Genomic DNA, 16,867 nt, shown 5'->3' with positions numbered 1-16,867 from the left:
TTTTTCCAAGAAATACAACAACATTTTAAGAAACTAAACCAAAAAATCATATTATTCAAACACCAACTTATACCAAGATGATATGGAATAACTTGGGCTTTAATTCACCAAATAAGTAGTAGTACTATTAGAAAACAAAAAAGTGAAGGAATAACATGTTGAACTAAGTTAAGCATGTAATTAGATTCCACAAAATAGTTTGCTTCCAAAACCATATATCTCCATTATGTACACATTTCCATTCTAAAATAAACTCCCAATTCAAATATTATTCATATTAAACGCCAAAAGTCAAACTTTAACCCATACCCCGTTCAAAATTCAAACATGAGAGGCAACTGTTGGCCAAAACTTTTAAATTCATTCAAAAAAGCCCGTACCCTAATTCCAATCGCCACCTTTACTACCACCGCCGCAAATTCCCCCAAAATCTCCTCAATGGACGACTCTCCCTTAAAAACCCGCATTTGTATCATCGGTAGTGGTCCCGCAGCACACACAGCCGCCATTTATGCCGCACGTGCAGAACTCAAACCAATCCTTTTCGAAGGTTGGATGGCTAACGACATAGCTCCAGGTGGTCAACTCACGACAACAACAGACGTCGAAAATTTCCCAGGTTTCCCTGACGGTATTATGGGATCCGATTTAATGGAACGGTGTCGTTCTCAATCTATCCGTTTCGGTACAAAAATTTTCACCGAAACGGTAAATAAAGTTGATTTTACTAAAACTCCTTTTAAAGTTTTTACTGATGATAGAACTGTGTTAGCTGATGCTGTTGTTATAGCTACTGGTGCTGTTGCTAAACGGCTTGAATTTCCCGGGTCGGGTGATGGTAATAACGGGTTTTGGAATAAAGGAATATCGGCTTGCGCCGTTTGTGACGGCGCTGCGCCGATATTCCGTAATAAAGAGTTAGCTGTTATTGGTGGTGGTGATTCAGCTATGGAAGAAGCTAATTTTTTAACTAAGTATGGTTCTAAAGTTTATATTATACATAGGAGGGGTGAATTTAGGGCATCTAAGATAATGCAGAATAGGGCATTGAGTAACCCGAAAATTGAGGTGATTTGGAATTCTAGTGTTTTGGAAGCTTATGGAGAGAAGGTTTTGGGTGGATTGAAAGTGAAGAATGTTGTTACTGGGGAGGTTTCGGATTTGAAGGTTTCGGGGTTGTTTTTCGCGATTGGGCATGAACCGGCGACAAAGTTTTTGGAGAAGCAATTGGAGTTGGATGGTGATGGGTATGTTGTGACGAAACCGGGGACGACGTTGACGAGTGTTAAGGGTGTTTTTGCTGCTGGTGATGTGCAGGATAAGAAGTATAGGCAAGCTGTTACTGCTGCTGGTTCAGGTTAGTGGTTCGGTTTTGCTTTAGTGTTTATTGATTTGCTTGGCTCAGTATGGCTGATACTTTATTCTTTGTTGTGAATTTTAACCTTTAGAATTTAGATATCAATCGTTGGACTAGCCTTTTGATGTTCTTGAAAGTGAATGCTTGTAGATATTTCTTTTGTTGCTGTTGGCAGAGACGTGTTTCATTAGTATAGAGAACTTTTAGTTATATCGATGGGAGTAGAGAATGCACTCTTTGCAGCTATGTCGTCTGAATATTTGCTGATGAAATACAATACCTCCAAGTGACACATGTTTCATTAGTATAGAGAACTCTTAGTTGTATAAATGGAGTAGAGAATGCACTCATTGCAGCTATATTGTCTAGATGTTTTATGAAGAAATACAATACCTCCAAGTGATATTATGGTTATCTTTCATTGTGTTCACTCTTGTGAAAAAATACGGGAGAAAATACTATTATTGAATTGTGTATCTACATTATTACATTGAGCCCTATTTACAGACACTACGCCCTAATCCTTTTTCATGTAGGATACTACATACAAATCCTATTCCTATTCTAACACTCCCCCTTAAGCTGGTGCATACAAGTCATATGTACCGAGCTTGTTACAGATGTATCTAATACGAGGACGACTGAGTGACTTGGTAATATCCGCAAGCTAATCACTCGACTTCACAAACTTAGTAACAATATCTCCGGAGAGTATCTTTTCCCTGACAAAGTGACAGTCAATCTCTATGTGCTTATTCCTCTCATGAAATACCGGATTTGATGCGATATGAAGGGCCCCTTTATTATCACACACAAGTTCCATTTGACTGATTTATCCAAATTTTAGTTCTCTGAGCAATTGCTTAATCCAAACTAGCTCACAAGTTGCTACAACCATTGCTCGATATTCTGACTCGGCACTAGATCGAGCAACGACACTCTGTTTCTTACTTTTTTAGGACACCAAATTACCTCATATTAACACACAACATCCGGATGTAGAACGTCTATCAAAGGGTGATCCTGCATAATCAGCATCTGTATATCCAACGATCTGTTCATGGCCTCGATCTTCGAAAAGCAGTCCTTTACCTGGAGCTGACTTAGTATATCGCAGAATGCGGACAACTGCATCCCAATGACTATCACAGGGAGAATCCATAAACTGCCTTACAACACTCACATGAAACGAAATGTCAGGTCTAGTCGCTGTGAGATAATTCAACTTACCAACCAACCGCCTATATCTTCCAGGATCACTTAGTGGCTCCCCCTGTCCTAGCAGGACTTAAGCATTCGGATCCATAGGAGTGTCAATGGGTCTACATCTCATCATTCCTGTCTCCTCAAGAATGTCTAAAGTATACTTGCGTTACGAAATAACAATACTTGACGTGGATTGAGCAACCTCAATACCTAGAAAATGCTTCATTCTGGAAATGCTGAAAGAGATGTTGCTTTAAATTAGTGATACTATCTTGATCATTGCCAGTTATAACGATATCGTCAACATAAACCACCAATATAACCCAGTGGTTGCTCCATATAAACTTCCCCCTCAAGATAACCATGGAGAAAAGCATTCTTAATGTCCAACTGATAAAGAGGCCAATGGTGGACAACCACCATAGATAGAAAAACACGGACAGATGCTATTTTAGCCACGGGGGAGAAAGTATCACTATAATCAAGCCCAAATATCTGTGTATACTCCTTCGCAACAAGGCGAGCCTTAAGCCGATCAACTTGGCCGTTCGGACTAACTTTGACTGCATAAACCCAACGACAACCAACAGTAGATTTACCTGAACGAAGAGGAACAAGCTCCCAAGTACCACTCGTGTGTAAAGCAGACATCTCGTCACCATACCTGTCGCCATTCGGGATGAGATAGGGCTTCACCTGTAGACTTAGGAAGGGGGACAGAGGACAATGATGATATAAAGGCATAATGGGATGGCGATAGACGATAACTTAAAAGGGTATAATGTGGGTTAGTATTACGAATGGACCGTTTACCTTTCTGAAGTGCAATCGGTCGATCGGGAGTAATGTCCGTGGGTACGGTCCGACGCATGACATGAGTCATCCGGACTTGATGTTGGGTCTGATGCTGGACGCGTTCAACGATGATAAGTCAAAAGTGGTGGCACTAGGACTGAAGATGTAGAAGTAACGATAGATTCCTCAAAGGCTGGTGTAGGTAAAATCTGAGGTATAGGTAAGAACTCAGAGATTCATTGTCAAAAAAAAAAAAAAGGTAAGACCTCAGAGATAGCAGGATGATCAGAAGGAGACCTAAAGTAAGGTTGAGACTAAAAAAAGGTGACATCGGCAGACATACGATGTCGACGGAGATCAGGTGAGAAGCAACGATGCCCCTTTTAAACCCGAGAATAACCAAGAAAGATACATTTAAGAGAGCGAGGAGCTAATTTATCTGTCCCCGAAGCTAGGTTATGCACAAAAGATGTGCTCCCAAAAACACGAGGAGGAAGAGAGTATAGAGATGACTGAGGACATACTACGAATATGGAATCGATTCGAATAGAAGATGAGGGCATTCGATTAATTAAATGGCAAGACGTGAGGACCGCATCGCCCCCAAAAACGCAACGAACATGGGATTCATTGAGAAGAGTGCGGCGATCCCCGAGAAGTCTATTCTTCCTTTCTGCTACCCCATTCTGCTGAGTAGGGACAAGATGTTTGATGAATAATTCCTTGGTGAGTCATAATTGCTGAAACTGAGAGGATTTGTATTCTAAGGCATTATCACTGCGAAAAGTACAAATAGAAACACCAAATTGATTTTGTATTTCAACACAAAACTCTTGAATATAGAGAATAACTCAGAACGACCTTTCATTAAGAACAGCTAAGTACATCTGGAAAAAATCATCAATGAAACTAACAAAATAACGAAATCCTAAAGGTGAACTGACTCTACTTGACCCCAAATATCATAATGAACTATTGAAAAATAAAACTCTGCACGACTCTCAAAGACTACGTGGAAAGGTAGTGCGAGTGTGTTTCCCAAGTTGACACGACTCACAATCTAATTTGGACAGACTAGACAAACTAGGCACCATCTTTTGTAGCTTGAACAGACTCGGATGTCCCAATCGTTTATGGATCAAGTCTGGGAGGATTTGTAACGAGCATCTTTGTGGAGGAATTAGGAGAGGTAAATGTTAGATAGTAGGCCTTGTGATTCATATCCACGCACAATCACCCGTGCTGCGCGCTCGCGTAATAAAAGAATCATCAAGAAATATTATGGCACAATTTAGGGCACGTGTCAAACGACTGACAGATGCAAGATTAAAAAGACAACCAGGGACATAAAGAACAGAGTTTAGAGTGACAGAAGATACGGGATTAGCTTGTCCAACCCCTTTTGGTTTTGTTTGGATCCCATTGGCTAAAGTAACCAGAGGAAGAGACTGTGAATAAATAATATTTGACAAAAGTGATTTGTTACCAGAAATATGATCAGAAGCTCTTGAGTCAACGATCCACGATGGAGGGATACTAGATTGTGAAACACCAGCGAAGGAATTACCAGCAACAGAAGTATTAGGCTGAGAATTCGTGGCTACTTGTGGAGATGTCTGCTTACTTGCTCGATACTGAAGGTACTCATTTTTATTCAACTTTAGATAAAAGCCTCGGATTTCCTGTAGTGTCATTCTGAGCAACATGAGCATTGTTGGGTGGTTGACCATGCAGAGCACGACATACGTCACGAGTGTGTCCAAACATATGACAATAACTACACTGAACATCATTGGGTAGTGGACCATGTAGAGCACGACATACGTCCCGAGTGTGTCCAAACTTATAACAATAACTACACTTATTTCGAGATTGTCCAAAGCGACCTCTTCCTCGCCGATTATCCATAGACTGTGATGCTCAATTCTCTATGGTTTAAGATGCGAGAATAGAGGAGTCAACGGTAGGTGATGAAACCACTGTGTGATTAGGAGGCGTAGCAAGACGAAGCAAACTAGAAAATAGTTCATCAATTGTAGGAATCGTAGGACTAGCCAAAATCTGATCACGCACCGAATCAAGGTCAGTAAGAAGTCCAGTAGAGTCAAGAACTAGAAACAACATTTGTTTTTGCTCCTGTTGTTTTTCAACGTTCGTAGTGAATGGCATCAACTGCTTAAATTCCTCCATGACTGTCTGTACCTGTCCCAGTAAGTAGACATATTTGATTCTTGTTTCTTTAAGTTGGTCATCCTTGATATCACATCATAAAATCGAGTTATGTCATTAGTGTATAAAGCGCGAGCCTTTTCCCAAACTGAATAACATGTCTGGAAGCAATGGAACAAGGGCATCAACTTGGGATCAATAGATCTCCACAGAAGGCTACATAATTGAGCGTCAACCTTCTCCCACTGTGCTTTGGCCATTCCATCTGTCTCACTAACCTTTTCCTTTTCGTCAACCACAATAGCCTTTTGTGTTAAATGATCTTTAACACCTTGACCCTTGCACCACAACTCAACCGAGGAGCCCAAGCTAAATAGCTTGAACTTCCCATTAACAGCTCGGAAGTAATCATAGGGCTTGAAGTTTCGATTCCCGTGTTTTTGGAGCCAAAAATATCATATCCGAGAGACATGGCTCAACACTTCAAGAAAGACACACAAAATAGGGACACAACTTAGCTGATGGTGCTAAGAAAACAGAGATCCAGAAGTTGCCGGAAAACTAAAAGTGATCGGAAGTCAGAAATAACTGCTGGGGTAGGTGCGGAATTGCTGACACACTAGGCTGGGGAAAAAAAAATTGTCAAAAAAAGTGGCCGGAAAAATGCAGATCTGCCGGAAACAGTGCAACAGTCGCCGGACTCCTAATTCCGGCAATTGGAATCTTTTGCAAACTGATATAAAGTGCTCTGAAGACCTGGGCGACCTCAACTGAAGAGAAACAGATTGGAAAACAGTGCTATATTGCTGGAAAAACAATGCTGAACTGCCGGAAACACTGTTCACGCGTACTGTTCACGTCGGAAAAATTGTTCCGGTGATTATATTCTATTATGGCTCTGATACCATGTGAAAAAATACGAGAGAAAATATTATTATTGAATTGTGTATCTACATTATTGCATTGAGCCCTATTTATAGACACTACACCGTAATCCTTTTCCATGTAGGATACTATATACAAATCCTATTCCTATTCTAACAACTCTTGTTTGATAGTAATTGTTATCATTCATAATGGCTTAGGATTCAGATTCTGAAATGCAATATTTGGGAAGGAAAAGAACGAATAATCAACACCAGCTTAGTTGTTTCAATTTGATTTGGTTAATGTAGGTGGAATTTCTCAATATCAGAAAGAAAGAATAGAACAAAACTGTGATATAAAGAAAGCAGGAGTAATGTGGAGATTGTATTGAGAGGGTTTTAGGGAACCGTGCCGCCTAAAGTATCACCTGAATGTTAGTCTGTGCCTTGTAGTTAAGTGTAAATATTCTCTGGCAAGGTTTTAGGGTAAGGGCCTCGTCGCAGAGGTGGGGTGGTGCGGCTGCACTGCTGATGGCGAAGAAAAAGGGTATAAGGGACAATCTTGTTGGTTACAAATTAATAGGAGTAGGTGGTTAAATGTAGATTTCGTATTTTCATCCAGTTTCAGGTTTTATCTGGTTCAAAATCAACCACTAGAAATCTAATTTACAGTTGATTACTTGGTGAATGATTTACATAGTATTTAGAGAAGTCTTTTTTTTGGGTTGGGGGGGGAAGCAGACCTGATTATGGTTGCCATGATTTACATTACGAAACGTAAGAATTCAATTATATAATGCTCTTGCTTGTCGTTAATTTTAGTAAGAAAAATATGCTTCAATATGAAACCAATCCCAAATAGATGATTCGTCAAAAATTACAATCTTTTTGGCTGACTGATGGTATCTTGTCCAAGTTCTTAGGATTAACCATCCCCCTTTTTCTTTGTAATAAGAATGTTTAGCCTAAACTATCTGCGAGGGATTGTAATCATGATTATAGGATCACATCCTATGAAATCAATATTGATCCTAATAACAAAATACAAGCATCAACTAGAATCTGAGACTTTTTTTTTTTTTTTTTTTTAGTAAAAGGTAACTGAACTAGAATCTGAGACTTTTGATAATCCATTTACACAAGAATAAGCTCTTCAACTATGTTGCCCGGACTTTTCAAAAGAGCCGACAGGTGCGTGTCGGGTCCTCAAAAGTAGTGCATTTTTGGAGGATCCTACACGGGTGCGGCAGCATTTTAGGAGAGTCCGAGCAGCATAACTTTTCAGTGATGAAAGAAGCAGGATTTGTTTACTGCTTTTGGTGTTTTATGACAAAAGAATGGCTCTTTCTCCACCATTCTAAGGCAGGATTAGTTCCTAAAGATATATCTAGACAGAATGACTGCAAAGCAAATACCATATAGTTAAATCAGTTTGCTCTCGGGAACCAATTTGTTGAATATGTAACTCCTCTCGTAGAAATAAAAAATCAATATTGCTATACACATCACAAGGACAACTTCTTTTCCTTGTCAAAAAAGAATTTGTCCTTTGTGATGTGTTACAGTCAATATTGATTTTCCAGTTCAAAAAATGATTATGCAATTGTGAGATTTAGTGCTAGTCTGCGGTGATATCAGATGCTGATAGTCTACAGAAATGGTTTTGGGTTTTTTATTCGTGGCAACTTATATTCATCATTAGTTCTAGCATTGGCTTGAGGTGTTGTGATTTTTTGGGAGATACATAAATGTCTATGGATGACGATTATGGTGTATATTGTAGGACTTGTTTGCACGTTCCACATTTTTTGTTTAGTTCTGTACTTGTTGTTACCTTAAATTACAGAAATGTATCTTAAGGATCCTACTAAGTTCAGGACACGTTCCTGAACTATGATTTATTGGCTTTTCCATTCAGTATTGCATTTTAAATTATGCTTTGGTGGTTGTAGGTTGCTAGTGTTGATTCATTTTTCTATTTTTGGACTATGCCTTGGGAAGGAAATATCTTTTCTGATAATTAAACTGAGAAAAAAAACAAAAACATTTTAAAGGAATGACCTTGTGAAAGGAATATGATTTCTGTTGAGTGTGATCTACATATAGTGAACCTTGTAAGATAATTTGATGTCTGTTGGATGTGCTTTGTAACGTTGGCAAGGGCCTTTGGTGCCTAGCTTTTTTGTTGTTGTGCCTCTTGCCCTTTTCTTTTTTAAACATTTCTTTTTGCTAATTGTATCGGGAATATCTTTATATACGAGATTTTTGGTGTACTGCTATTAGTAACCTTAAAATCTTTTGACACTCAAGACTTCACCAATAGTGTTGTTGGAATCTCTTACCATACAAGACTTGAGATATCTATGGTCTACTAAAGTGAAAAAAATGTTAGGAAATTACTTCCCATGTAAAAGTTCTAGTGTCTATCTGAGATGGTGATCATTTAGGGGAAGACTGTGTGATGATTATATCATGTTTTTCTTAATTGCCTGTGTTTTGCTTCGTTACTGCTATATGGTCTTTAAGTGGAACAATTGTATCTTGACTCATGTTTCTCTTGATTTAACATATGGCCTAATATTTTTTTTTTGGGGGGGCATGCTTGTAGGATGCATGGCAGCTTTGGATGCTGAACACTACTTGCAAGAAATTGGTGCCCAAGAGGGAAAGAGTGACTGATTTCTCAAGAAAAAAAATAGAAATAAAAAGAGGGAAAGAGTGATTTGATTGCTTGGGTATTGTTCTATTGAAGTGGCTCTGGACCTGTGTTCCAAAAGGTCTGGATTGCATTGAAATCTTTGTATTAAGAATTTCTTTCCTCGCTATGATTTATGATTGAAAAGATTATTATTTCTATGAAATGATTTGTCGAGCTATGGTTTGTTCCTTGTAACTAAACAGTTGGATTAATTTGATATAATTATCATCAGTGTTGTCGCAATTTTATATCGTTGCAAATTCATTGCATTCTGTTAATTTTTAAAGCACGTACATCAAAGACGTAGCGTGCCAACTCCAAAGTGACTTTGGGCCCGTTCGGCCATGAAATATTTTCACTTTTTTCCAGAAAACGTTTTCACTTTATTCGGAAATCAACATTTTGCCATGGAAATTTCAAGTTGTATTTGGAATTTGAAAAACATCAAAAAACTTGTTTTCACTTTCAATACATTCAAATAACTAAATATTCTTTGTAAAAACTATAACCAAACACAACTCCATCTTCAATTCCAACTCTAAAATACCAAATAAAGTGAAAAATATTTGGTTTTCATGGCTAAACGCCTACTTAATCTTGTAACTATAGTTAGAATGATGTTTACCGACAAGTAGTTGGGGCAATAAATTTCGGTAACATGGTGGTGAAGATCTATTTCAACGAACATTACTCTTTAGAATAGCTGGTGATTTTCAATCAAAAGATTGTGTAACAAATTACTCCCTCCATTCACTTTTACTTGTCCACTTTTTACTTTACACACTTCTTAAGAACTAATAAATGAGGTATGTATTTTACTATAATGTCCATATTAATTGGTATATAGTCTCATTGAACTTGGAGAATAATTTCGAAATGAATAATTAATGTTAAGATAAAGCAAGATTTTTTTTGTCTTTTCTTGATATGGTAAAGTGGACAAGTAAAAGTAAAAGTTATTTTTATTGTAGTGGACAAATAAAAGTGAACGTAGGGAGTACGATATTTCTTTTCAGCAGAATTGTGGTTTCTAGAATATCTAAAAATCTGAACAATGTATTATATTCTTCTGTTGGAAGGCTAATTTGAGTGCGCGAGATTGAATTTGTATCATCTTTTCATGAATATTTTAACTATTTTCCGGAGCAAAAAGTGTTGATTTAATTGGCAGGAACAAATGGTTTCAGTCTTTCTATCACGGTGATAGCATGGTGTTGAATTTATGTTATTAGTGACGAAAAAATCAACACCAGGAACACCAGTTAGGGTTCAATCGCATCAACATATTGCTCTTTCTTCTGGCAATAAAATGCTTGTTTGAATTAAGTTTGCTTGATGGATGCTTCAACCTTCTGGATATTTCTTTTATGACATTAACTATATGGTACAGATTAAGATGTGTAAACCAACATAAACTATCCCTTAGCTTGTGTGTACACATTTATTAGGCGCGACAGTAATACGATTACTTGTTTACATGAAACTGTAAGGTGTATGCACGTTGGACGCTCCCAATTTGTACCAAACCTAAATTTATCGAACATTTGGCCTTTAGATAGCCATGTAATTTAGACTTGTCCAAATTCGTATTGACTTTCTTTTGTCATGAATATTTGTACCTTAGCTAGCCCTAGCCTACATCGTTGATGCCGATTTGCCATCTAGCACAGAGTTGTTAAAATGGATTAGTTAAGAATATGTTTTGAATAGGATATGCATAGGACATGAGCTTGCTTTTGCAAAAATGCATTACCTGTGATAAATGATATCAGCATTAGTACGTTTAAAAAGGAACTGCTCCTTTCTAAATTTGAAAATAATTTTATTTAAATTTCTTGTTTTACTCTAAATGAGAAGTTTTTATAGCCACTCAAATATTATGATACATTTAAGACAAAAGGTTCAATTTTTTTTACAGTCACACTAATATTATATCATATCTTAGATAACAAATTCCAAAAATCTTTAATTCTTTATTAAATTTCGTCTGGTTAAATAGGTTCATATCAGTTGAAACTAAGGGAATAATTGATGTCAGTGTATCTCACAGTTTCGTTTGTTAGCTCTATGAATCCATCACGGCTGTGAGTAATACCCTTCAAACTAAACCCTGCAAAGTGACGTTTTCCTACATTTCATCCACAAAAAATGGACAATTGAGATGGCATGTGTCTGAATTTTTGCAATAACAGTTTTTAGCAAACTCGGGTTTTGAGTTTTTAGAAAGTGCAGGTCTTTGAGCTTTTAAAAATCGAGTTTGAAAATCATCAAAAAGAATTAGAAGTACCTTTTTCTTGTTGCAAACATTATCAAACAAACACCAACAATTTAGAAATTGAGTATGCAAAATATTCCAATTACTGCTAGTGACCTACTTTATTCAGCTTGACACCATCTAAAACAACCTACTTTATTCCAAACAGCTTGCATTTTGGAACAAATGACCAAGACCTACTTTATTTAGCTTGCCTACATCTCCACATTTAATCAAACGACTTTAGAGAAGTATACATATTCATATAAAGTTCCCATAAATGTTGATAAACCCACTGACTGCTAATTACAATGACATTTCGTACCGACTGACTTAAGATTTTAGTTCCGCTACCATATTGTAGCTATGAAGACTTAGGATAGAGGATTAAGGACCACCTTATTTGGATTTGATTGGTCAGAGAAAAATGGATGGAACAATACCATTAACAGTACTTTAAGGCAAAGTTTGGTCAAGAACCATAGAATAGTAGTAGTTATCTTTCAGATTGATTTCATCTTTGAGAAGAAAGTGTGAAACCATTGACGTTTGATTCATGTTAAGATTTGGAAGATATTCACTCATCATCATTACCCCGACGAATTCCCACAACTTTTCATTTCTTTATTTCAGTTTCCAATGTTCGGTTAGTTTCTTAGGCTTTGTTTCGTTGACATAAAATTCTAACATTTTACCTGTTAGTTATGCTAGTGGAGGTAGCTTAAGACTCGCAGATTAGCTTTAGACACATTAATCAATTTTAAATACCTGCTATAAAAAGAACCTTCAATTGTATCTTCGATAGAGACAATTTTTCAGTATTGGACACCTAAAGCACTAGAATATGTACTCAATGAGCTAATTTTTTTTTTAAAAAAAAAGTCTTTTATGGGTATTTTTTTCCTTTCACAAATGTCTTTTATGGGTATGAGGCATCCTAAATGGAACCTTTAACATATTGTAATAGTTTACGAGAATAGTAAATTGTTTGGTTCATTGTCAAGGACTCAAGGGTAAAATGAATCCCATTCCGCGTCTTTTAGACAAATTGAACCTCGAAGTTGTTCAAGATACAAGGAATGCGAATATAAACAAGTGTAGCATAAATGATTCTTTGTCTTTAGCCTTAGTTGGCAAACCCTGTTCTGATTTGGATAGATAATTGTGGACTAAAATAGTTTAAGTTAATTAAAGTAGTGATTTTGGGACCTAAATACAGCCAATCTTCACATGAACAGGAGAGATCCATCAGCTTTAAACGTGTTTAGGCACATACATCGATGCTCTGGGAATAAACATTTGAATAAATGGGCGCATGAACGAACAAACAAACCAACCATAATGATTGAATAAAGAAGACAAAACAAAAAATCATACTTTATACAAAAGCACACTTTCTGAGTAAATGTGAAGAATTTGAGATGCCATTACTCCCTAAATTACAAACTAGTCACAAATTAACAAACAAACAAACGAAGAGAGTACAACAGAAAAGATTAAAAGAAAGGGTCATCTTCCTAGGCACATTGAATGAAATTATTGGGAGGACAGTAAATTACAAGTTAACCCCACTGTTAACATGCCACCTAAATATATTTGCTGGTTTATTTCACACGAACTCAGAAAAATTACGACCCTACAACCTCACATGGCTTCATAGAAAAAATACAACACTACATACAAATCCACCTTGTTTTGCTTGTCCTTTCCTCTTCTTGATAATTCTCCACATGACCATTGTCTTCCTGTGTCAACATCTGTTCAACTTTTTTGTTTGCCAACTCTTGCTCTTTCTTTCTTTTTTTCTGTTCAAATTTGGTCTGCTGCTGCTCTCCCTAATTGGAAAACTTTATTCCTACTTTTATTGGAATCGATATCTTTAATGACATGGTCCTTAAAGGAAGCTACTTGGTGGGGCTGGTGATGTACACGAAGTTGGGATAATTAATTTGTTTTTGTTCCTCACTAAGAGGAGGTTACTTGGGTAACATCTTTGCTAGATCTATTGTATTTCATGTGGCTCTTAACCAGTTGCCCAGCCGAGATAGCTGACATTAGAGATAACTCACCAGCAAGAACAGAACCTGCTACTATTGTAGCCAAGAGCCGTGCATTTGACCCTGGTAACTCCCTGTTTGCACCTTTCACTCCCAGTAAGTTCAAGCAAGCTGATTGTGATGCAAGTTGGGTTCCACCACCAACTGTACCAACCTGATTTCATTATTGATAAATGCATTATTAATACAAAATATAAGATATGAAAATCAGGCATAAAGATTTATGCAACACGTGCTAGTCAGTCTCCTACCCCACATGCCATTCGATCATGAATTTCTAATATGACAAGGTCGCTTAATGGACCCCCTTACTACTGAAGACCATACTGTACTAATATTTCTGGCACCACCTCACCTGATAAAGATTACACTTGTATATCTTGGTATTTAAATGTTATGCTACATGTCAATATACCTCTTGGACAGATTCTACTAGTATCAAACTTGAGATCTGATAAAACCAAAGCTTCAGCCTGCACGTCTCTTAATAATAAAATTTAAACTGACTTGTCTGTTGTATGTTTAAACTGACTTGTCGTTGTATGTCCATATTTTTATCATAAATATCAGTAATTTAATCGTTCTTTTGTTAAAAAGTCCACAGATGCAGCAGGCGACGTGGAGTGATGAAAGAAGGTGGGATAAAAGAATAAGTATAATAAACAGTAAGAGGGGCACATGTTAGTTGTATACCTCAATAGAAGGCATAGTTACTGAAACATGGAGGTCCTTGCCATCATTTACAGCCTCCATCATAGTGATACAGTGAGAACTCTCTACATTCTGAGCAGGGTCCTGGCCAGTGGCTAGATATACAGCGGAGACGATGTTGCTGGCATGGGCATTGAAGCCACCAAGGGCACCAGCCATGGCTGATCCAGTAAGGTTTTTAAGCACATTCAGCTCCACTAAAGCAGCAACCTCAGTTTTCAAGACTTTCTTCACCACCTCTTCCTTGATAATGGCCTCGCAAACTACTGATTTTCCTCTCCCCTCAATCCAGTTAACTGCTGCTGGCTTCTTGTCCGAGCAAAAGTTACCTGTCACATATCCCATGATTTTCAATTAAATAAACATCTCCACACCAAGTAAGGAAAAAAAAAAAAAAATAAGAACAATAAATGAAGACGAAGAATCAAATGACGTGTATCATAACTGGAGACTTCTAGTTGTCTAGCATTTAGCATTATTAGGCAGACAAAAGCAAAAGTACAAATATGTCATGAAGATACCCCTAGAAATTTCTTCCTACTAAATTACTATAACAAGCCAGGGAGCAAATTAGCGAGGTATCTTTGAAAAATAAATAAATAAACAAGTAGATGAAATACCAGATATGCCGATGACATCCATGTCGGGATATTCGTTCTGAAGATAATCCAGAACGTTTTGCACACCTTTGGATACCATGTTCATTCCCATTGCATCACCAGTGCCACAGCTAAATCTCATATACAAATTTTTACCAGCTATAGCACATTGAATGCTCTGTAATCTGGCAAATCTGCTCGATCTGCAAAAATTCCATTACAAATATAAATTACTATCGAATGTGAAAACATAAATACTCGATAACATGCAACAACAACAACATACCCAGTATAATCCCACAAGTGGGGTCTAGGGAGGGTAGATAACATGGGATAACATGTAATTTAAACATCTATAAATTGGGTAAGTTGTTAGGATACTAAAAATGAGTACAAATCATTTATTTCTCCTTTCTGGGTGGGATAAAAAACATAGTGCGATCTCCTCACTAAACATCCTAAAAGGGTAAAGCATAACAAATTTTGTAACAGAAAATATTGAGTCAAGATATATAAGCAAGAGAGAAGCAAAACTTAAATGCTCTGTTTTAACTGTTTCATACTAACTCTTACCAACTATACAAGGACTCCAACATTTAAGTAATATAACAGTCATTCATCAGTCCCCAAACCACACTTGTGAGATTACACTGGCTATGTTATTGTTGATGTACAACAGTTATTCATCCTGATTATGAAGGAAACAATATAATATCGTCCTGGAAAATGTTATGCATAAGAAGAACACTTACTTGTTGAAGACAAGAGAAAGAGTCTCGAAATTCAATGGATCCTCAACAAAAAACTTCAACTCAGCTGCTCTTTTAGCTGTGTTAAACCTAACAACCGGAGCTCTAGTCATTCCATCTCTAAGCAAAACACTGTGAGCCCCACCAGAAGCAAATATAGCCTTACAACCCCTATTAGTACTCGCCACTAAACACCCTTCAGTTGTCGCCATTGGCACTGAATACTCTCTCCCATCAAGTAACAATGGCCCCGCAATTCCAACAGGTATTTGCACGTATCCAACAGGCATTTCACAACACTGTCCAAGAATAGACTCATAATCAAAGCCTTCTAAGGGTAGCCCTTCCAATGACTTCCCTGTAATCCTCTGCAACGCTTCTTTCCTTATCGAAGCAGCTCGTTTACAATCACCAAGCTTAGATTCCAACGAATACGACGGTGTTTTACCCTGAACAACGGAAACAATAATCTCCTCATCGTCATCTGATACTACAGGTGTAATTAGAGGTACAGGTTTCTCCGCAACGGATAAAGCTACTTTACCAGGTTGTTGAGGAACCATTGGGCCAATTTGTCGAACAGGTGGTGTGCAACCAAGAGTAGTAGCAGCAACACATGCCCCACCACGTCGACTATCTTCCTCAATAATAAGGTGTTCAGAGTTCTCATTCTCATCGTCAATATCCCAAGTATCACTATTCGATCTCGAAACAAATGACTGAACAAACCCAATACCAAAGAAACCCAACAGATATATAACAGAAGCAATTAACGAAACCATAGCTACCAATTCAGAAAGGGTAACAACATGTAGAGGAATGGAATTCCTGATCTTCTCACGCCACCTGACGAGAAGAAAATACATAACAGAGAAAAACATGGTGAAGAACAACCCATTTGTGAGATATAAAGGGAGTGGAAGAGCATCAGATGCTTTGGGTGAAGAAACTCGTTCTTGTTGGTGGGGTATCATTAGAGGTTCGCCGGCGGAAACGTCATCGTTTTTGGAAGTGTATAAAGGCTTGACAGGTCGCCGGCGAACGTCCATTGTAAGAAAATGGTTGATTTTCCGGTAGAAATACCGGCAAATGAAGTGAAAAGAATGTGGTAAGAAAAAAAGGAGAGAAGTAGTATATTATTGTGGGTGTATGAAGGAGTGATTGTTTATTATGTGTGGAGAAGCGAAAGTTGAGGGAAATGTATTTATAAGGGAAAAGCGGTTGGCGCGCTGTAATTTGGGGCCACGCACACCGCGTGTTATTTCCTAGTATCTGCTAATTAATCTCTTCCCTCTCTTTCTTTCTGTTTACTTTGGAAAAAAAAAAAAAAATCTTTAAAACGTGATGTCTGAATTAACTTAAAATCTATCTTGAATAATCTATTGATGAATCGTTACTGTCACAAA

The 16,867-nt window shown here is 37.5% G+C and overlaps 2 protein-coding genes across 2 annotated transcripts; one reads left to right on the top strand and one right to left on the bottom strand.

Annotated features, from left to right (window-relative positions):
* Positions 1-262: 262 nt before the first annotated feature.
* LOC132040258 (thioredoxin reductase NTRB-like) lies at positions 263-9,334 on the top strand. The gene is made up of 2 exons (XM_059430887.1): positions 263-1,357; positions 9,002-9,334. Exons 1-2 carry the CDS (start codon positions 328-330, stop codon positions 9,070-9,072), a joined length of 1,101 nt encoding a protein of 366 aa, XP_059286870.1. The 5' UTR covers positions 263-327; the 3' UTR covers positions 9,073-9,334.
* A 3,376-nt stretch (positions 9,335-12,710) lies between these two features.
* On the bottom strand, positions 12,711-16,650 carry LOC132040249 (3-hydroxy-3-methylglutaryl-coenzyme A reductase 1). The gene is made up of 4 exons (XM_059430877.1): positions 15,465-16,650; positions 14,734-14,915; positions 14,096-14,442; positions 12,711-13,556 (listed from the first exon to the last, which is right to left on the bottom strand). The coding sequence occupies exons 1-4, from the start codon at positions 16,508-16,510 to the stop codon at positions 13,311-13,313; spliced, it is 1,821 nt and encodes a 606-aa protein (XP_059286860.1). The 5' UTR covers positions 16,511-16,650; the 3' UTR covers positions 12,711-13,310.
* Positions 16,651-16,867: the final 217 nt, after the last annotated feature.

This window comes from Lycium ferocissimum, chromosome 2 (assembly GCF_029784015.1).
Source record: "Lycium ferocissimum isolate CSIRO_LF1 chromosome 2, AGI_CSIRO_Lferr_CH_V1, whole genome shotgun sequence".
NCBI lineage: Eukaryota > Viridiplantae > Streptophyta > Magnoliopsida > Solanales > Solanaceae > Lycium > Lycium ferocissimum.
The sequence above is the reverse complement of the archived record's forward strand: the minus strand, read 5'-3'. Positions and strand labels throughout refer to the sequence as shown.

What these genes read in the sequence shown, in the direction of transcription:
- LOC132040258 (XM_059430887.1), top strand. Translation starts at nt 328, where the DNA reads ATGAGAGGCAACTGTTGGCCAAAACTTTTAAATTCATTCAAAAAAGCC. An exon ending in TGTTACTGCTGCTGGTTCAG is followed by an intron (nt 1,358 to 9,001) that starts GTTAGTGGTTCG and finishes GCATGCTTGTAG; the next exon opens with GATGCATGGCAGCTTTGGAT.
- LOC132040249 (XM_059430877.1), bottom strand. Translation starts at nt 16,510, where the DNA reads ATGGACGTTCGCCGGCGACCTGTCAAGCCTTTATACACTTCCAAAAAC. An exon ending in GGATGTCATCGGCATATCTG is followed by an intron (nt 14,443 to 14,733) that starts GTATTTCATCTA and finishes GATATGTGACAG; the next exon opens with GTAACTTTTGCTCGGACAAG. An exon ending in TAACTATGCCTTCTATTGAG is followed by an intron (nt 13,557 to 14,095) that starts GTATACAACTAA and finishes TAATGAAATCAG; the next exon opens with GTTGGTACAGTTGGTGGTGG.